A 19,011-nucleotide genomic window follows, 5' to 3' on the forward strand; every position below is an offset into this window, starting at 1 on the left:
CATGAATTCGGAGAGAAATGCGTAATCGTAGCCAGTCCAGAACGCCAACATTGATAAAGGTTTGTCCGGCAGAATCATATTTACACTGAAGAATGCTAACGAAAACACGATCGTGGGCTGCTATATATTTTTTTTAATGCTTTCAAAAAATATTACACCTGTCTTTATTAACAATAAGTAGTTTGTTTTAAAGATATTCGGATATATAAGTAATACTGTATAATTCATTTGTTAAATATTTACTATGATAATTACGATAAGTACATAAATATAATTCTTATTATTATATTACAAAAGATCAGTTGGTTTTTTTCGTTTAAGTCTCTTCTTTTTCAATTTTTCTTCAGCAGGAAGCTTTTTCATCGTCGGATTTGTGTGCGTCAGAAGTCTGGTTATGTGCCTTTTGCTCGCAGTTTGTATGGTTTCGTCAACTGTGTCGATGTTTATGTCGCGGTGAATGTCAGCACTTGGTATATACCACGGTGCATTTGTTATTGTCCTAAGTATCGTCGACTAGGCACGTTGCTGTATTGTCAAATTGGATTTAGGAGCTGTGCCCAAAACTTCTATACCATACTTCCAAATTGGTGCAATTGCAGCGAGAGCTTTGACTGAGGTCCTAGCAGCCAGTAAGTTGTCGAAAGAATCGTTTTCAATTATTTTTTTATTATTATATATTATTATATACCTAAGTATTTAGCTTCCGTATCAGTTTTCGAGTCCGAGTTTCCAATCTTTAATGAGTCTAGGGTTACCTTTCTGTTCGTGTAATTGACTTGAATTATTTTGTCGCCATATAAAATTTAATTTCGAAACTCTCGCCTAAACACAAAAACCAAAAAAAACGTGCTGTAAAATTTAAACTTCGAATATCACTAGAGAAACCCCCTCAGCGATAAAGTTTTTTAACATACTCGTACCTTAAAGTAAGCTTGCTTTAATAATATTTTTTTAGGTTTTGACCAATAAATCGTGTTGAGAGGGATCGTTTATAAATCGGGACTTTTTACCCCTGGCCCGGAGTTCTTAGAGGGGCCCGAGCTCGAGAGTAATTCGAATTATATGAATTAGATATAATTGAAAAGGGCCCGCATTTGCAATTTTGCCCCGGGGCCCAGATATGGTCTCTACGGCCCTGGGTGTAAGCAGGAAAAGTGAAATGGAAATACAACCATATATACAACGAAACCCCGACAAAAATACTGATTTCGCATGAAGCGATACATTTTTTCAATTGCAAATGAAGTGTGGAACTGCATTAAAAAAGTTATAAAAAAGGCGTAAAGGTAAGTAATTGCGGATTTTTTTTTTAAATCGGGTGAAAAAGAGAATATAACGAAATTTATTACCTTACGAATGGTGAGCAAATTAAACGTACTTTTTAGTCCAGCCAAGAACCGCTGGGTCAATTGGTGTAGGTTAATAATAATAGATTGTTCAATAGGTTTTGCGTTTCGATAAGTGAGGGAGTTGATACTAGCCTTAACCTTATTTCGTTATGTTGGTACACTCTTCATATGAACGTATGTATGTCAAGTTTCATTTCAATCTGTCAATTCAATTTTTGTTTACAAACCATTTAGTATCGAGATGGCACAGTATTCGCTAACAATTAAACAAAAACACATTCAAATGCGACTTTCCTTGACACATTTAGAGCATTTTCAAAAGAATAAAGAGAATTTTGGGGGTCGTTTCATTATCATAGATGAGACTTGGGTCTATAACCATGATCCTAAAGCAAAGGAAGAGGTTAAAGAATGGCGTGAACCTTTTTTATCAAGACAATGCATCGTATCACAAGAGCATTTTGGGACTTCAAGGACTATACTGATTACTAAAGTGCATTTCAAACTATAAAATTGTATTTTATCGAACCACAAAACTTATTGAACAACCTAATAATACAGTTTTATGCCGCCTCCGAGCGGCAGATGGTTTTTTATGAGGAGTTTTTCATGGTAGAAGTACACTCGGAAGTTTGCATTTGTTTGACGAGGGTCGACAGAATTTATTATTAAATTAAACTTTTTATACTTTTATACTTTAAATTTAGTTTGCTTACCAATGACGCATTGTTACCATTTCCCAACTTACAATTGCGTTTGTTTAGGGATTGTTTTATTTGTGATTTGGCCTAGCTATCTTGAAATCACTAGCTGCTTTTGCTTACATTTGGTTGCTCACTGTGGACATGAAACATCTAAACGGCATATAAATGTAGGAGCCAACATTGATCCACACTTTTCGAAATAATATAAACGAGTACAAATATTGCCTGTTATGGAAGGAAATGTTTATAATGTGTGATACAACTTCGTAATTTTTACTTTAGATTCTTGGTTCTCTCTTGATACTATGAAAACTCAAACAAAATGCCAGTTTCATAAATAAACAATGACAAGGTATATGCAATAAAAGATTCATATAGAAGCGACTTAATAAAAACCAAGAATGATAGAGAACAAGATTGCGTCATCCCAAGGGCCGTGACGTTAGTACAAAAAACAAAAACAAAAAGGAAAAGGAAAAGAAGGGAAAGAACAAGAAAACGTAAGTGAAGCCATAAATGATGGCATAAATAGTGCAGACATATGTGCATACATTTGCACACAACATTTTTTTAATTTTCTGTGCTAGCATCATTCAGTTGTCCATTCGCCAAGAACAAAGTAGCAGTGTTTGGACGGATTTCCTCTTAACCCCTGTCTCGACGTGTGGCCGCTGACCGAATACAAATCATCTCATGCGATGTATTGCAAATGCAAAGCGCTCATCGCATGCCTCGTGCGATTAATAGCTGAAATTTAAAAACGAAGCGCTTCTTCTCATTCCAATACCTATTTGCATTTTAAGCGCATAAAGGCAGCTAATTGATTAATTTACCGGCATTTTTTGAATTTTACGTTTGATAAGCATTTTCCTTTTGCTGGAAGATACAAAGAGTATGGCAGTTTTTTTTTTGTTATGTGATGAAATGCCGAGGTGAAAAATACAGCTGCGATAATTATTCCGATTTTGTGTAAATTACCCATGAATTGCTTAAAAATCTACAACAGAAATTCGCAGAGGGCAAGCCGCTGCTTCCATTGCGTCAAAATTTAAATGAGTGTGTACATACATATGTGTGGATTTAGTTTATTAAATATGTACATGTATGTACACGCGATTTGTTGCCGTCCCTCGAATAAAACAAATCACTGTTAGTTTACTTTTTTCCGAAGATATATGTATGTATCCCAATTTGCATATCTTAATCGCTATTTAATTTGTTCAAGATAAGGATGTCATTAATTTCCGCTTTCTGGATCCTGCAAATAAAAGGGGAGAAAATGCGGGTAACAAAACAGTACATTGCTCATAGTCAAATTTCTTAAGGCGCATATTTTAAAAATGAATTTTCTGTAAAAAAATTTTCCAAACACGTGCCACTCATTATCCGTATCCTTACCAAGTATTCGATGGAAGGAAAACTAATTGGTAGACGGTCAATTTAAATGTAGACAGAAATGGTAGACCCACAGTATTCACAGTATAGAATGATTTACATACATATATGTATTAGTAACTGACGAGCCGCCTGTGAAATAAAGTTTCTCCAATTGCAACAATTACGCTTTTCAAAAACAAAAGGATATTAAACTTACTTTTAATTAGAAATAAGATCATTGAAATATTCCATAGTGTTTTCGAAAAGTCTGCGATAATGTATTCGCATCAAAAACTATTAAAATAATTTTTTTTAATTTTCTTGCTAACAAAAAAACTGCAAATGCACTACATAATGACTCTGATATATGTACATATGTATGTACATTAAATTAAAATCCAGTTGCTTTTAAAATAAACTGTGATCCACCCTTTAACTCCATACACATCTCGAATTTCCTTAAAATGAGATAAATAAACATCTTATATTCAAGCAAGTAGACATATGTATGTACGTATGTATGTACATTTATTTATGCCTAAATCACTGTACGATTTCCTTTAAACATTCATATGTATGTACATATTCAAGTATCATGTATCACTTTACGTTTACATTATAAATACATATATATTTACCCATACGAGTATAACAGATAAATTACAATAAATTACGAGTTAAAAAAAATGTATTCATTTATTTCTCACTTTTGAATCAAATAATATGGCTGACCTAACTTTTTCAATTTCTTCGATACAAAATAAATGCTTTAAAAAAGATACATATGTGCATTCTCAAGCATTTTTGAAAAAAATAACTTAAAATTAATTTCAAAGAATTGCGAACAAATGCATTTTGTTTTCGGTTTTAAAAGTTTATTGATCTAAATAAAATTAGTATTTTTAAAATCAAGCATTTCTGGAATTTTATTAAATGAATGTAAGAAATGCAACTGCAGAAAAGTGAAAGTATTAAATGTTTTATTTGTGCATAACAGAATGATTTTCGGGTCATTTTTGACCCATTTTAGGAAAAAAATTAAGTTTTTTCAAGAGCCAAATTTTTTCAGGACTTGATGTTTCTTGACTTTTTCTAATTTATTATATTTTATATAACAAGCGTAAAATTAAAAAATAATAATTTAGGCTCTGTCGCGTAAAAATTTTTATACATCTACGACCCTCGGGTCAAATTTGACCCAACGTGTAAATCAGACGTTATTTGAATTAAATTTATTTGCTAATTGCAAATTTTCGGCTCAGCGGTTGCATTGTATTATTTAATCTGCTTTTATTGAATTCACAGTAAACATAAGTTTAAAAGCACGTGCTTTGTTTGGTCATTCGACTATTTATTTCGTAACGATGAGTAATAGTGAAAGTGAATTCTCTTTGGCCGCGTTTTTGGATGATGAGGAATCATGTTCTGAATTCGAAGATCATGTTGAGGTTGCAGATTCTTCCGACAGTGATTTTAGTGATGATGAAAATTCTCTTGTGCCTTCTGAAATGATGTCGTCAAAAAATGGTCAAATAAACTTTTCAAAAACCCCTCTTGTAACAAGTGCCGGAAGAGCTTCAAGAGAAAATATTATCAGCTTGATTCGTGGACTAACGCGTTACTCGTGCTCACGAATTGCCGAAAAAGAAATTTCTAGCTTTGAACTATTTTTTCCACCTCCTTTGATACGTACGATATTGACCTACACAAACATTGAGGGAAAACTAATATACGGTGAAGAATGGCTGGATATTGAAAACATCGAACTATTTGCATTTATTGGATTGCTAATATTAGCTGGCGTTTTTCGATCAAATAACGAAAGCTGTGAAAGTCTTTGGAACCCTGAAACCGGAAGACCAATATTCGCTGCAACTATGCCTTTGAAGACTTTCAAAAAAGTATCGAGAGTGATTAGGTTCGACAACAGGGAAACTCGAAGGGAAGGAAGATCGTTGGATAAATTTGCTCCTATACGTGATTTGTGGAATCAATGGGTTGAGATATTACCTAAGCTTTACAATCCAACGGAAAACGTGACCATCGATGAACAATTAGTAGCTTTCAGAGGAAGATGTCCATTCCGCCAGTACATTCCAGCAAAGCCTGCAAAGTATGGAATAAAATTTTGGGTACTTTGTGATTCAACAACGAGCTATGTTTGGAACATCCAACCTTACACTGGCAAGGCAATCGGAAGAACCTCCGAAAAAAATCAAGGCATGCGTGTTGTTCTTGATTTGATTGAAGGGCTAAAAGGACATAATCTCACAATCGACAATTTTTTCACGTCTTATCAATTGGCACAAAAATTATTGAAGAAACGTATTACGATAGTACATAGGAACAATACACAAAAACAAGCCCGAACTACCACCAGCCTTAGTGAACATAAAAAGAAAACCACTAAATTCATCAATCTTCGCTTTTACCGAACAAACAACTCTCGTTTCCTACATACCTAAGAAGAATAGAGCTGTGATTCTACTTAGCACTCTACACCATTATTCAAAAATTAGTAATCGTCGGGATAAAAAGCCAGAAATAATACTGGACTACAATAAATGTAAGGGTGGTGTAGACACATTGGATACAGCTGTAAGCGGTTACACTTGCAAACGAATGGCAAAACGGTGGCCTCAAGTAGTGTTTAGTAACATAATCGACATTTCAGCTTATAACGCTTTCATTTTATTCAAATCCGCCAACCACACCTGGAAAGAGGGCTGTCTTACAAAGCGCCGTTTTTACTTGGAAAACCTTGGTATGCAGCTCGTAACACCCTATATAAAAAAGCGGCAAACTTTACCACGAGCACATTTTTCCCTTGAAATTGCCAAAAAAATACGAAAGTATAGGTACTCAATTGGGTGCACAACCATCATCATCAGGTCAATTTGGAAACACGTCGGAAAAGAAAATAACTAAAAGAAGTCGATGTCAACTATGCCCAAAAACTGATAACAAAACAGGATTAGTTTGCGACATTTGTGATAAATATATATGTAAAGAACATTCTAAAACTATTACTTTGTGTACAAACTGTCTGAAATAATTTATTTCTTTTTTCTTTCATTATTAAATACACTTTTTATTTAAAGTTTTCGTTATTCATGAATATCTTTTTGTTATTGAAAAAAGTTTTTGTTAAAGTTTGTATTATTCACATAAAAATAAAATAAAAATTTTCAAAAATATATTAATAAAAAATTTGATAATGGAATAAATATAGATTATTTGGATTTTCAGTAAAGAATGGAAAAAAAACCTAACAGCAAAAATAATCAAAAACCAAGTATAAACTTTGAAAATATAGTATTGGGTCAAATTTGACCCGAAGTTCGTCCGCGTCAGTTAATTTGATGACCGGAGGAAGGTTAAGACCTTATTACGGGTTACTATAACTCCCCCATTCTTAGAGCGAGGCTCCGACAAGGAAATTATATATATAAGTACTGTTTTTTGTTTTAATATAAATTATAATCAGAATAGAAAACAGTATTATTGTAAAACTTATGTTACTGCTTGTACTAATTAAAGTGTTTTTGGAAAGTTTATGATTAACAAAATTTAATGTTTCATTAAGATCTATATTTTTAATACTTAAATTGGAGTATGTTACATTGTTTTCATTGATCTTCTGAACAAATTTTTCTAAAACGTACATTTCATTTATGTTTATTTTGTAATTTTCATATGTTTTTGCTTTGGTTTTTACAGCACAATTTTCGAATTTTAACAAATAGGCTCTTATATTTTCAAGCTTGTATGAATGTTAACAGTCGATAGTAATTTTTTCTTTGTAGTTCTTAAAAATAAGCAGTACGGGATAAATTTCTTTTTCTTCTTGATCTTTTTCTTATGTCCATGGTACGTTTTGGTTTTAAGTTTTTCGCTATATTCGTAAGGCATTCATCATTTACCTCTATGAGCTTATTGTATTCTATAGTATTTGCTTTGTACAGTTTATTTTCATGGATAAGGACTGTATTTGCTTTTAGCATAAGTGATTTATTTCGCCTGTCAGGAAGTGATTCGAAAATGATTTCTTCAAATGAAAAGGTTGGAGTTTTCAGTTATAGAATTACCAAATCTGCTCTGTATGATAACAATACTTTAGCATGAAGGTTGTATGTTTATGTGATCTATTATGTTAGATATTTTTGTTGATATAGAAGTGCTTAGAAAAGTCAGTTCGTCTATTGCTATCATCGCTTCACTGTTGTTTTTTTCAAGCGTTTGAATTTTATGAAGTATTTTTGCTTCATAGTTACTGTCCATAGTTCCGGCAACGTATTTAAGTCCTTTGCCTATTACATTTGTTAGTCCTCGTTTTTGTCTAAATTTTGGCATAAGGTTTCGGATTTTTGTTTTGCATAGTTCTATGCATTTCAAAGTTGAATATCTCCAAAACATCGATTTATTGCATTTTAACTGATAATTTGGGTTTACGAAAGCTCTGCGCACGTTTCATTCCGCACAAGTTAGCTGAGGATCATAAATTGCTAAGAATTCAACATTCGAAAGACCTCATTAAAGAGGCGAGAAGAGACGAAAACTCCCTTTACAACATTGTAACTGGTGATGAAACGTAGTGTTTCCAACATGTACCTGAAACTAAGCGTCAAAGTGCAGAATGGAAGCCCCAGTTGAGCCACCACCCAAAAAATCACGTTTGGAGAAGTCAAAAATCAAGTCGATGCTCATTAGTTTTTACGATTTCAAAGGAATTGTTCACAAGGAGTTCGTGCCATCAGGCCAAACCGTCAATGCAATTTTCTATCTTAACATTTTGAAGCGTTTCTTGCATCGTATTCGCCGAATTCGTCCTGAATATCCTATGGCTTTGTGTCTGATTTCTTGACTAGAAATCGGATTTAAACCGTCAATCACTTACCGTATTCGTCTGATATGACTCCCTGTGACTTCTTCTTATTCGGCAAATTGCATTTGGCCATGAAAGGAAAACGTTTTGCGTCAGTAGAGGCCAACCAAAAGGCTTCTACCGACATCCTGAAGGACATTCCGGTCAATGACCTGAATCATTCTTTCGAAAATCTTTTAGATCGCGCAAGACAATGTTTCGAGGCCAGACGGGACTATTTTGAATAGATAAACTCGAAGTTATCAGAACGAAGCTCCCCACGTTTCTATTTTAGCTTAGTCTTGTTTATTTTGGACCTCACCTTGTATATCCGCGTGTATTATTTCATTAGGATTTTGTGGGATCTCTGTTATTTTAAAATTTTGCTTTATTAGTCGGCGTTCGTATCAGGTCAGTCCATAAGTTCGTGCGTATTTTACCCATAATTTCACTTTTGTTCGATTTTTGCATACAAAAAATTATTCGCGGAATATAACGGAACTATTTATATTTTCTTTGATAGATTGTGCATTCAACAAGTGATTTTAATCGTGGATAGAAGCACGTGTTGTTAGAAAATAAAATGGAATCTTCGAACGCGTATAAGAGGCAAATTTTGTATTTTTTTTTTATAAAAGTGGTAAAAATGCAACAACTGCTGCTGCAGAAATAAACACTGTTCACGGAGAGCATACTGTGAGTGTAAGGACTGCGCAAAAGTGGTTTTCAAAATTCCGAAGTTGTAACTTCGACGTGGAGGATGCCCTACGCGCTGGTCGTACTGAAGTCTTTAACTCGACGTCTTGCTCGAACTCGTGGAAGCTGAGCCAAAGTTGACAGTCGATATGATAGCTCAGAGGTTAAATTCATCGCATGGAACAGTTCACAGGCACCTGGTTCAGTTGGGAATGGTTTCAAAGCTGGGAAAATGGGTTCCGCATAGACTTTCCGTCGCCAACCTTCAGCAGAGAGTGAATGTGTGTTCTCAGACGTTGCTTAAAAATGAAAGTTTTTTGAACCGTATCGTTACTGGTGATGAAAAATGGGTCCTTTACAATAATCCTGTTCGCAAACGCCAATGGTTAGATAAAGATAGAGCACCAGAACCGACCCCTACAGATGGCTTTCACCCCAAGAAGATTCTCATGTCTTTTTGGTGGGATATGGCCGGTATTGTTTATTATGAACTTCTGGAACCAAACAAGACGATACCTGTTGATTATTATTCCCCTCAGCTATCAAACCTGAATGAGGCACTTAAAAAAAATCGACCGTCTTTAGTGAAAAGACGCAAAGTTTTGTTTCACCACGACAACGCAAGACCTCATACCGCAAGGCAAACATTAGACAAGCTGAACGAACTCGGATGGGAGCTAATGCCGCATCCACGATACTCTCCGCATATTTCACCTTGTGATGATCACCTTTTCCGTGGACTTCAATCCCATATGAGTAACAAGAACTACTCTTCAAGGAATATCGAAGCGTATTTTGGCTCCAAGGACAACAATTTTTTGAGCAGGGAATTACAATAAAAATTTGCCTAAACGTTGGGAAGACATTGTAAATAATGAAGGAAAATATATTATTGATTAATAAATACTTTAAACATGTTTTTTATTAATTTTAAAACCACCTTTAAATAACGCACGACTTTATGGACTGACCTGATATTTTTCTGTATTACATGTGTCGCAATTATTTATAAATTGTGTTATGCATTTCTTCAATTCGGGATGATAAATTTTTGTTTAAACTTCAGCAAAGTTTTCATTTATACCTCTATGGTTATTTTTCTTGTGTTCTTTTTCGATAATTTCAGAAAGTTCGTTCTCATCGGAAACATCTTGTAAGGGTCAAAGCGGTTTCTCAAAAAAATAATTAGGGTGTCTTCGTCAAAACTTTTGGCGGTAATGGTTTTTCTTTTATTCTAAAATATCTGTTCGGTTTTTTGGTTAAGTGAACCTGAAGTTGATTGTTTAATTATATATTACCGTTTAAAGATTGTGTAAGGAAAGTAAAGGGAGTATCTACGCCCGTTATGACTTGATTTATTTATATTGTGTTGACCTCATTTGCTTCCATTTCAATTTGAGATAGTGCATCTGCGTTGCCATTCAAAACTCCTTTCTTATATTTTATTTCATACCAATGATTCTATGATGTTCTATGTGTTCTTGTAAAGAGGTTGAAAATATTATTATATCGTCTAAGTAGACGAGTCATTTATGATTAATAAAGTCGCTTAAATCATTATTCATTAATCTTTGGAAGGTAGTTGGCGCTGTTTTTAGGTCGAAGGACATACGTAAAAATTCGTAGTGCCCACCTTCGATGGTAAATGCGGTCTTGGATATGTCTTCATTGCAGATCTCAATTTGATGGAAACCTTTAGCTAAGTCTAAAGTGGTGAAGTATTGATATCTTCCATGTTTTTCCAATATTTCATCAATATTTGGAATAGGATATCTGTCATCAATGGTTTCATCGTTCAACTTTGGATAATCTACAACTAGACGCTATTTCTTTTTGCCGCTAGCATCGATTTTTTTTGGCACTATCCACACTGGTGCTGAATATGGCGTATGACTCTGTCTAATAATTTTATTATGTAACATTTCCTTCATTTGCTTGGTTACCTCTTCCTTATGGATATAGGGTTTTCGCTGCAATTGGGGCGTTTGTTTTTGTGCGTATCTCATGTTTAATGGCATTAGTAAATGAAAGATTAAGAAAAACATTTTTCTAGTAGCGCTCGCCCCTCGGCAGGCAATGGCAAACCTCCGAGTGTATTTCTGCCATGAAAAAGCTTCTCATAAAAAAATTGCCGTTCGGAGTCGGCTTGAAACTGTAGGCCCATCCATTTGTGGAACAACATCAAGACGCACACCACAAATAGGAGGAGGAGCTCGGCCAAACACCCAAAAAGGGTGTACACGCCAATTATATGTATATATAAATGAAAGATCGTTATGTTGTGTATAAAATATTTTCGTTTATCTTTTTATAATAGGAAGTAGTTTCTCTTTTTCTGCTATATTATAAATACGGATTTGGTCTATTATTGGTATATTTTCTTCTTTTTTTTGTGTAATATTAAAATTTTCTGTATTTACTTCAATAGTATCTTTTGATTTCCAAACTACTTTTCTTCGTAGTTCTCCTGACACTTTAATAAGAGCTTGTATCTTTGGATCATCAACTTCATATATCCCTTCCAAAATTTCTATAATTTTTATTTTCTAAGTTAGTTTGAGCAGTATATATGAGACCATTTTTTTGCTTGGCGGGTAAGCTTATTTCCTGCAAGCCATGTTTTTTTTCAAAATAAAATCCAACAACATCATTATTATATTCTCTTGGGATATGTTTTCCACCAATATTCAAAAAGTTTTTTTAGATTTATTCTAACATTAAATTCTTTAGTATATCATTTCCTATCAAACCATTGTACTAGAAATTTAATTTTCTCTTCAGAATTGTTCCTGTTCCTTAATTTGTATTTGGTGTTGTAAGGTTTTTATGTTAATTTCGTCACAAAGTATCTTCCATTTTGAATTACAAATCCCAGGGTTTATTATTGAATGTACATCGCTTGTGTCTATTATGAATTCTAATATTTCTGATTTAGCTTTAATTTATAAATTGGAATTGGATGGTATTGATATGGGCAACTTTTATTTTCAACAACGGCGATACCTGCCACACAAGCAACGAAACCATTGATATTTTACGGGAATAACACCTCTTATTGGAAAACCCTTTATAATAATATATATTAAATGTCCTATTTTGATTATTTTGGTAATATATATTAGGGTTAGTGTTTAGTCTATTGGTCTATGTTCCTTGTTGGTTATTTTGGGGGTAGTTTGAATCGAAATTGGATCTATGTTGGTAATTTGTGTATATGCCCTTTGTCGATTATTTTAGAAGTAATTGTATGGTCTGTATTGAGGATTTGTCTGTGTTCTTTGCTTATTATTTTAGTAATGGTAAGAGCTCCTCAGCTTATTGTTTTTATCAAAGCATTGTGCTTTTTCAAGTTTGTTACCAAAATATCGATTCAAAAGCTTCTTTGAGGGTACTAGGATTCCTACAGGCTAAAATTGTTCTCATAGGCTCCGGAATTTTTCTTTAAAAATGTTGAGGACAGATTTCATGTTATTTTACGCGACTTGCTGACCCCCAGTATTTGAGCCGAGGATAATGGTAGTTTTGTTAATCGATCTTTTATTTCATTATAAAAGTCTGTAGTAGTTGTCCTAAATACTACTGATTTTAAGGGGACAGATACCTGTAAAATTAAAAAACAAAAATATTTTTTTTCCATTAAATGTTAATATAATCCTTTAAGAATATTTCAAAAAAATTTTAGAACGTTAATTAAAGTATTTCTTATACATATTATAGATCGTCAACCGTGACGACTCTATTCTATGCGTTCGAACGCTGGTAGAGGTATAGTTACGTTGTATTCAAACTTTAGACCCGTTTTTCTCAAAACTATATTTTTCGAATTGGCGTACACGATAACTCGAAAAGTTTTTGACCGATCTCTCTGAAATTTTGCACACATCTTTTATATAATATTACTTTCTATGTGAGTTTACAAGTTTTCGAAAAAAATAATTTTTTTGAAGCAAAAATAGTCGAGAAATTCGAAATTCATTTTTTTTTAAGCATTTTATTCCGCCAATATTTATTCCATTTTTTTTTAATTTATATAGAAATTATGACATTAATAAACAAACATTTAATGAAAATCAGGGAAAATATGGCAGTTGACAGGTATCTGTTCCTTAACTTGTTATACAATTCCTCAACACTAAGTTTTTTACCAAAATTATTAACCTGCACGTTTTTAATTATCTATCTTGCTCTGCCTTGCAAACGGCTTTTGATTAAGTCAGAAAATACTAATTGGGGCATTACGTTAGAATTGGATAGATTCGGGCAACTAAATTTATGAAGTTATAAAGATCTTTTTTGTCTCCGTAAAATTCTGGTCAAGATTTGAGATACTTTAAAGGATCTAAGGTTATTGAGGGTGCCACCGGTTCCACCATTTTTATTTGTATTTAAGCAATAGATTCGTAAATTACACAGGTCAACAACGTTTTGTTCTAGGAAAGTGTAGGGTCATTTTCGAAGTAATTTTTTGCGTAGAATCCAAATCCGGGGTTTAAATTGCTCTATCACGTCAGGATTTTGATATATCCTAACCTAAAAGTGCAAAAACGCTGTTTTTGCCCATTTTTGAGGTTATGTAGCTACGCAGATTTTGCTCTTCACAAAAAAGTAAACATAGTATTTTAAAGTACAAGTCTTCCTCTTTTAAATGCCGTTGAGTTTGCTTAAATATCTTAATTTTTCACTGAGATATTGCATTTTGAACTTTCCATGTTTGTGAATTTTTCGATATTCGAAAATCCATTGAGATAACATGAGACGTGAAACTTAACGGCATTTAAAAGAGGAATACTTATAATTTAAAATACCACGTCTACTTTTTTATGAAGAGCAAAATCTTTGTAGCTACATAACCTCAAAAATGGGCAAAAACAGCGTTTTTTGCACATTTAGGTTAGGATATCTCAAAATCCTGACGTGATAGAGCAATTTAAACCCCGGATTCGGATTCTACGCAAAAAATTACTTCGGAAATGACACTACACTTTTATAGAACATTCCGAACCCATTTTTTTGCAGACCTGTGTTATTTGTCTACACGTTCTTCTCCTTCTTCTAACTATTTGAGGTCTAGGCTTATCAATTTGCCTGGTGGGTACGTATTCGTCAGTACTGTAACCGTCGTTCGAGTCAAACCCTGAATCAGGAAGGTATCTAGTAATTTCTGATATTTCTATTTCTGGATCAGAAAAATAGTCTGACTCTGAGTCACTCATATATAAAAACTTAAACTAGGCTTACTTTTTTTTGTTTGGTCTTCCAACGTTGTGCCAAATTGTTGTTGTTTGGCCGTTGTTATGGTAATTTCTGTTACGGCGGTCTCTAAGCGATGTATATGCAGTGGTGTTTTTTGTTGTTTGGTCTTCCAATGTTGTCTCAAATTAATGTTGTTTAGCCGTTGTTACAGCAATCTTTAGGTGATATTGGAGTTGTATATCTTGAAATGATCCTTTCTGTTGCAGTGGTGCTCTTGAAATGATGTTGAAAAAAATTTCCTGTCCGAGCGCTTCATTGCGATACACACAGCTTTAGGTTCTTATTTCATTTAAGGTTATAAATTGCATTTAATTCAGAATTATTCCTTGAATTTTTAAAATGTTTCGAATTTTATTTAATTCTCACTTTTGAATCAAAGAATCAATTTAAATACAAAATAAATGCTTACCTGGTAATTATAAAAAACTATCAAATAAAAATAAAATTAAAAATACATTCTAAAGCATTGTTGACAAAAATAACTTACAATTAATTTCCAATAATTGTTTGCAAATGAAAATGTCAAATAAATTTAAAAATCGATTCTAAAGAATTATTGACAAAAATAACTTAAAATTAATTTCCAAGAATTGCTTACAAATGCATTCTGTTTCCGGTTTTAATAGCTTATTGATCTAAATAAAATTAGAAGTTTTACAGTCAAGCATTCCTGGAATTGTGTTAAATGAATTTAAGAAATGCAACTGTAGAAAAGTGAAAGTATTAAATGTTACTATATCTTATAACATGCGTTTCACATTTAAGCTCCACGAGAGGCACGTAGAAGTTTTAGCATAAGATGCTTAATTTAAAATTCTTTGGAATGGTAGCACTAATGATATTAGTACAGGGTGGGCCAAATAAGACCTACTACTACTACGCAGCAGGTCCATAGTTTGCCTAGCAGTATGCGCAGTTGCTCCATCTTGTTGAAACCACAAATTAGGATACTGCTCCCTCATTGGCCGCAAAAAGTTTTCAATCAATGTTCTGTAAGAAGCTCCTGAAATCGATTCCGGCGTTTTATCCTCATTTTCGAAGAAATATGGATCAATAACTCTAGTGGCCATAACACCGCACCAAACAGTACATTTAGATGGGTGCAACTGATGTTGGTGTGTTGCCCTTGGATTTTCAGAGCCCCACAGTCTACAGTTTTGTTTGTTGACATAACCATTTTAATGGAAATGCGCTCCATCCGACATATGCCGATATTTACACTGCGTTAAAACAATTGATCTTTGACAAGAATAGAAAAACTCTATAATTTTAACGCGTTATGTTGTACTGTAGGGTTCCATAATAAATTTCCAACAATTCAATTATAACGTACAAAAACAGAAAAATAAATATGTCAAAAAATAAAAAAGTTATTTGTGCTTAACATTAGTAGGTCTTATTTGGCCCATCCAGTATTAGTGGTAAATCTTTTTACCATGGCAACGCTGCCACGCAGTTTTTAATTTAATAAATAAAAGTTAAATAAATGGACAATAAATTATTATACTTAAATACTTGTTATTGTTAATGTTACTAAACTTTGCAAAATGTGGTCCTCCAAATTCTCCCTGGAGCAAATAATAGTCTCCTTGAGTTGGATTTCCTCATACTTGCCGTACGCCATGCCGGAATGCACAAAAATTGGCAACTTTAAACTTTTGGCGCACGGCAAGTGCCACAAAAATGATAACTGCTTAAATAAGAATAATGGTTTTTTTATTATATCAAATAAAATGCAGAAAATAAATAGTATTTAACCCTAGTAAGACAACGCTATTGTCTACCCCTAAAAAGATAAGGATACGTCTAAGTGACGTATCATCTTTTTGTGTCATTTAAGGGTGGAGTAAAAATAAAAATTACTAAGTTTTTAATTGAGATCATTTATTTAATTTATTTTCAGTCAAATAAAGTAAACAAAAACATAAAATAATACATAACGTAAAATAAATAATACATAACGTAAAATAAATAATAAAACTCATTTTGTCTTACAAAACGTAACAAAAATTAGGCAGTTTTCACATAAGGACACAAATTGATTTCTTAAATCTAAATAAATGGAAATTTTTTAACTTCATTTGCACAACAATGCATCGAATAACCATTCAAAATAAAAAAAAGCTAAAATCGAACAAGTTTATATGCACGTGTTGCAAACTTCATTTTGGTGCTCTCCACACAGAGGTGTTTTACATACGACGCATACCTTCTTAGACATGCGTCTAATTGTTGACGGACAGAAACCACAGTATTTTCTTTTTTTTTTTGGTTCTTGTTGATCTGCACTGCCTTCTCGATCACTGTTGGTTTCATCTGGATAGGCGTCTGGAACACCACTGCTTCTTCCAGCGCGGTCGGTTGAGTTTTATATGGCAGCTTGAATGCTGCTGCGCAAAGTTTTTGACAGTGAAGGAATTTCAAGTCTGTTTTTCATCCATGGTGTTGTTAACGCTGAGGAAAGTGCCTTCATATAATCTTTACGGCTCAATGGCTTTTTATTGATACTCATTATGTTATGGCAATGTATGATATACGAATTAATGAATGCTATATTTAACATGCCATAAAAAACTGCCATCGACCATCTATTAGTTTTTCGCGAACACGACATCACGGAACACATTTGATCAAATGTATCTACCCCGCCTTTATTTTGGTTATAATGCAATATTATATTCGGCTTTCCTGTTGCATCATCAATAGTACCTTTCTCATTATTAGATGACAGTAAATAAACCATTTTTGATGGCTTAGGTTTATATGAAAGGAGTGTTAATAGGCCGTCAGGAGTAAATGCGTCGTTTGGTCGAAGTGATTGGCGCAATACCTTGTCATCAAATCTTAGATGTCTAATGAGATAGTCGAATCTATCTCGATTTAATGCTGCTGCATACCGTGTTCCACAGTACGTCATATTAAACACTTCTTCAGTTGCGAGGTGATTGTCTTTTAAAACTGCAGTTAGTGTAAGAACTCCAATTAAAGCACGAATTTCAATGGCATTTGTTTCTCTAAATGTTGCAGCTGTCATATCGTCACGACGATTCATAGAGATTTCAGCGTTAGTCCATTGAACCACTTCCGCAATTATTTCGTTAGTAAAAAATACGGTGAAGCATTACTGTGGATCATAAAACGGTTTGCATTGTCGAGTAGGTCCTATTGTGGTTCTAACTATGTTTGTCAACGCAAATCGGGAAACACTATTTCCTTTTGATGTACTCCAGCATTGCCCACATTTACTTCTAAAGGTTGGTATAGATACTGTTATAATACGTGAATCGGAAGGAGTAGTATTTGAAGTTTGTGATGGTGACACATTCTCGTCTTGCTCCTGCATATCAACGAGATCATCTTCTACATCACAAATGCGGCGGCCGCCGTAGCCGAATGGGTTGGTGCGTGATTACCATTCGGAATTCACAGAGAGGTCGTTGGTTCGAATCTCGGTGAAAGCAAAATTAATAAAAACATTTTTCTAATAGCGGTCGCCCCTCGGCAGGCAATGGCAAACCTCCGAGTGTATTTCTGCCATGAAAAAGCTCCTCATAAAAATATCTGCCATTCGGAGTCGGCTTGAACTGTAGGTCCCTCCATTTGTGGATTAACATCAAGACGCACACCACAAATAGGAGGAGGAGCTCGGCCAAACACCTAACAGAAGTGTACGCGCCAATTATTTATTTATTCTTTATTAAATTTCTTAATTTTATACAATTACTGCTACGTCCGCATTTCCGGTGTTGATGACCGCTAGCTTCTTGCCCTTGGTGGCTTTTCTGGTGGTTGTCGAGTTGGTGTTGTTGTTGAGGTTGAGGTAGCGGTAGCGGCCGTAACTCGGGTTTCTTTATCTTCTGACAACAGTACGAAACAATAATTCCACATCAAAAGATCTTTTTGAAGTGAAAACTTCCTTAGAATCGTTGGGAGTGATTTGAGACTCGATGAAACGAAAAAGCGACACTACGAAGCGTTATATGTTGATATACGTATGTGTGTGTGGCTGCGTACTGCTGAGCCACGCTAGTATAGTGAGTATTGTAGTATGTATACTACACTGCCTATTACTTGCTTTGGTGTTTAGTTCAAGCGTCATACGTATGTATGTTTATATGTATGCTAGTACGTATGTGTGCGCGCCTGCGTATTACGGAGCCACGGTGAGCGAGAAGCCATTTTGTATACCTATACTACACTACCTAATACTTGCTTAGACCAAGCATCCTACGAATGTTTGTGTCTATGTTAGTACGTCTGTGTAATATACGCGTTACGACGCTCATAATAGCAACCGCGAGTGCTGTATTGCGTCCGTATTTTTATATTCGTAAATATTTTCATTTTTAAATATTTACCGCAATTGCAGGCGGTGTTGCAATATACCACAATCAAAATGAAGATGCTCGTATTGTAACTCCACAGATAGATCTGAATGCACAGCAACTAGAATCACTGTCTGTTCAGCTCTCTAAAGTGGGAGAAATATGTGCTTGCGAAATCAGATTGAGCAATGGAAAAACAGTTTTAATTGTGGCAATTTATATTTCACCGAATCAATCAATAAATAGCATCACGGAATTCATTCACGAAAATTTAATAAAGTATACACCAGAAGTATCGCGGATACTTAGAAAAGATTACGATAAAGTTCCAATGATTTTAAGTGGCGATTTTAACGTAAATTTTGCATTGGACACAGCGGTTCCTTTAATTGACTTTCTCAAAACAACATTTAAGTTAAAAATGTATAACAATCGCACTGAAT

General features: G+C 34.0%; 1 protein-coding gene across 1 annotated transcript; it reads left to right on the forward strand.

The window, feature by feature from the left end:
* The first annotated feature begins 4,794 nt into the window (after positions 1-4,794).
* Positions 4,795-17,297, forward strand: LOC128870140 (piggyBac transposable element-derived protein 4-like). The gene is made up of 3 exons (XM_054112744.1): positions 4,795-5,692; positions 5,802-6,028; positions 17,271-17,297. The coding sequence occupies exons 1-3, from the start codon at positions 4,795-4,797 to the stop codon at positions 17,295-17,297; spliced, it is 1,152 nt and encodes a 383-aa protein (XP_053968719.1).
* The last annotated feature ends 1,714 nt before the right edge of the window (positions 17,298-19,011 follow it).

The sequence above is a fragment of the Anastrepha ludens genome, chromosome X, assembly GCF_028408465.1.
Source record: "Anastrepha ludens isolate Willacy chromosome X, idAnaLude1.1, whole genome shotgun sequence".
NCBI classification, from domain to species: Eukaryota; Metazoa; Arthropoda; class Insecta; order Diptera; family Tephritidae; genus Anastrepha; species Anastrepha ludens.

What these genes read in the sequence shown, in the direction of transcription:
- LOC128870140 (XM_054112744.1), top strand. Translation starts at nt 4,795, where the DNA reads ATGAGTAATAGTGAAAGTGAATTCTCTTTGGCCGCGTTTTTGGATGAT. An exon ending in GATTGAAGGGCTAAAAGGAC is followed by an intron (nt 5,693 to 5,801) that starts ATAATCTCACAA and finishes ACAAGCCCGAAC; the next exon opens with TACCACCAGCCTTAGTGAAC. An exon ending in TAGACACATTGGATACAGCT is followed by an intron (nt 6,029 to 17,270) that starts GTAAGCGGTTAC and finishes TAAATGTTGCAG; the next exon opens with CTGTCATATCGTCACGACGA.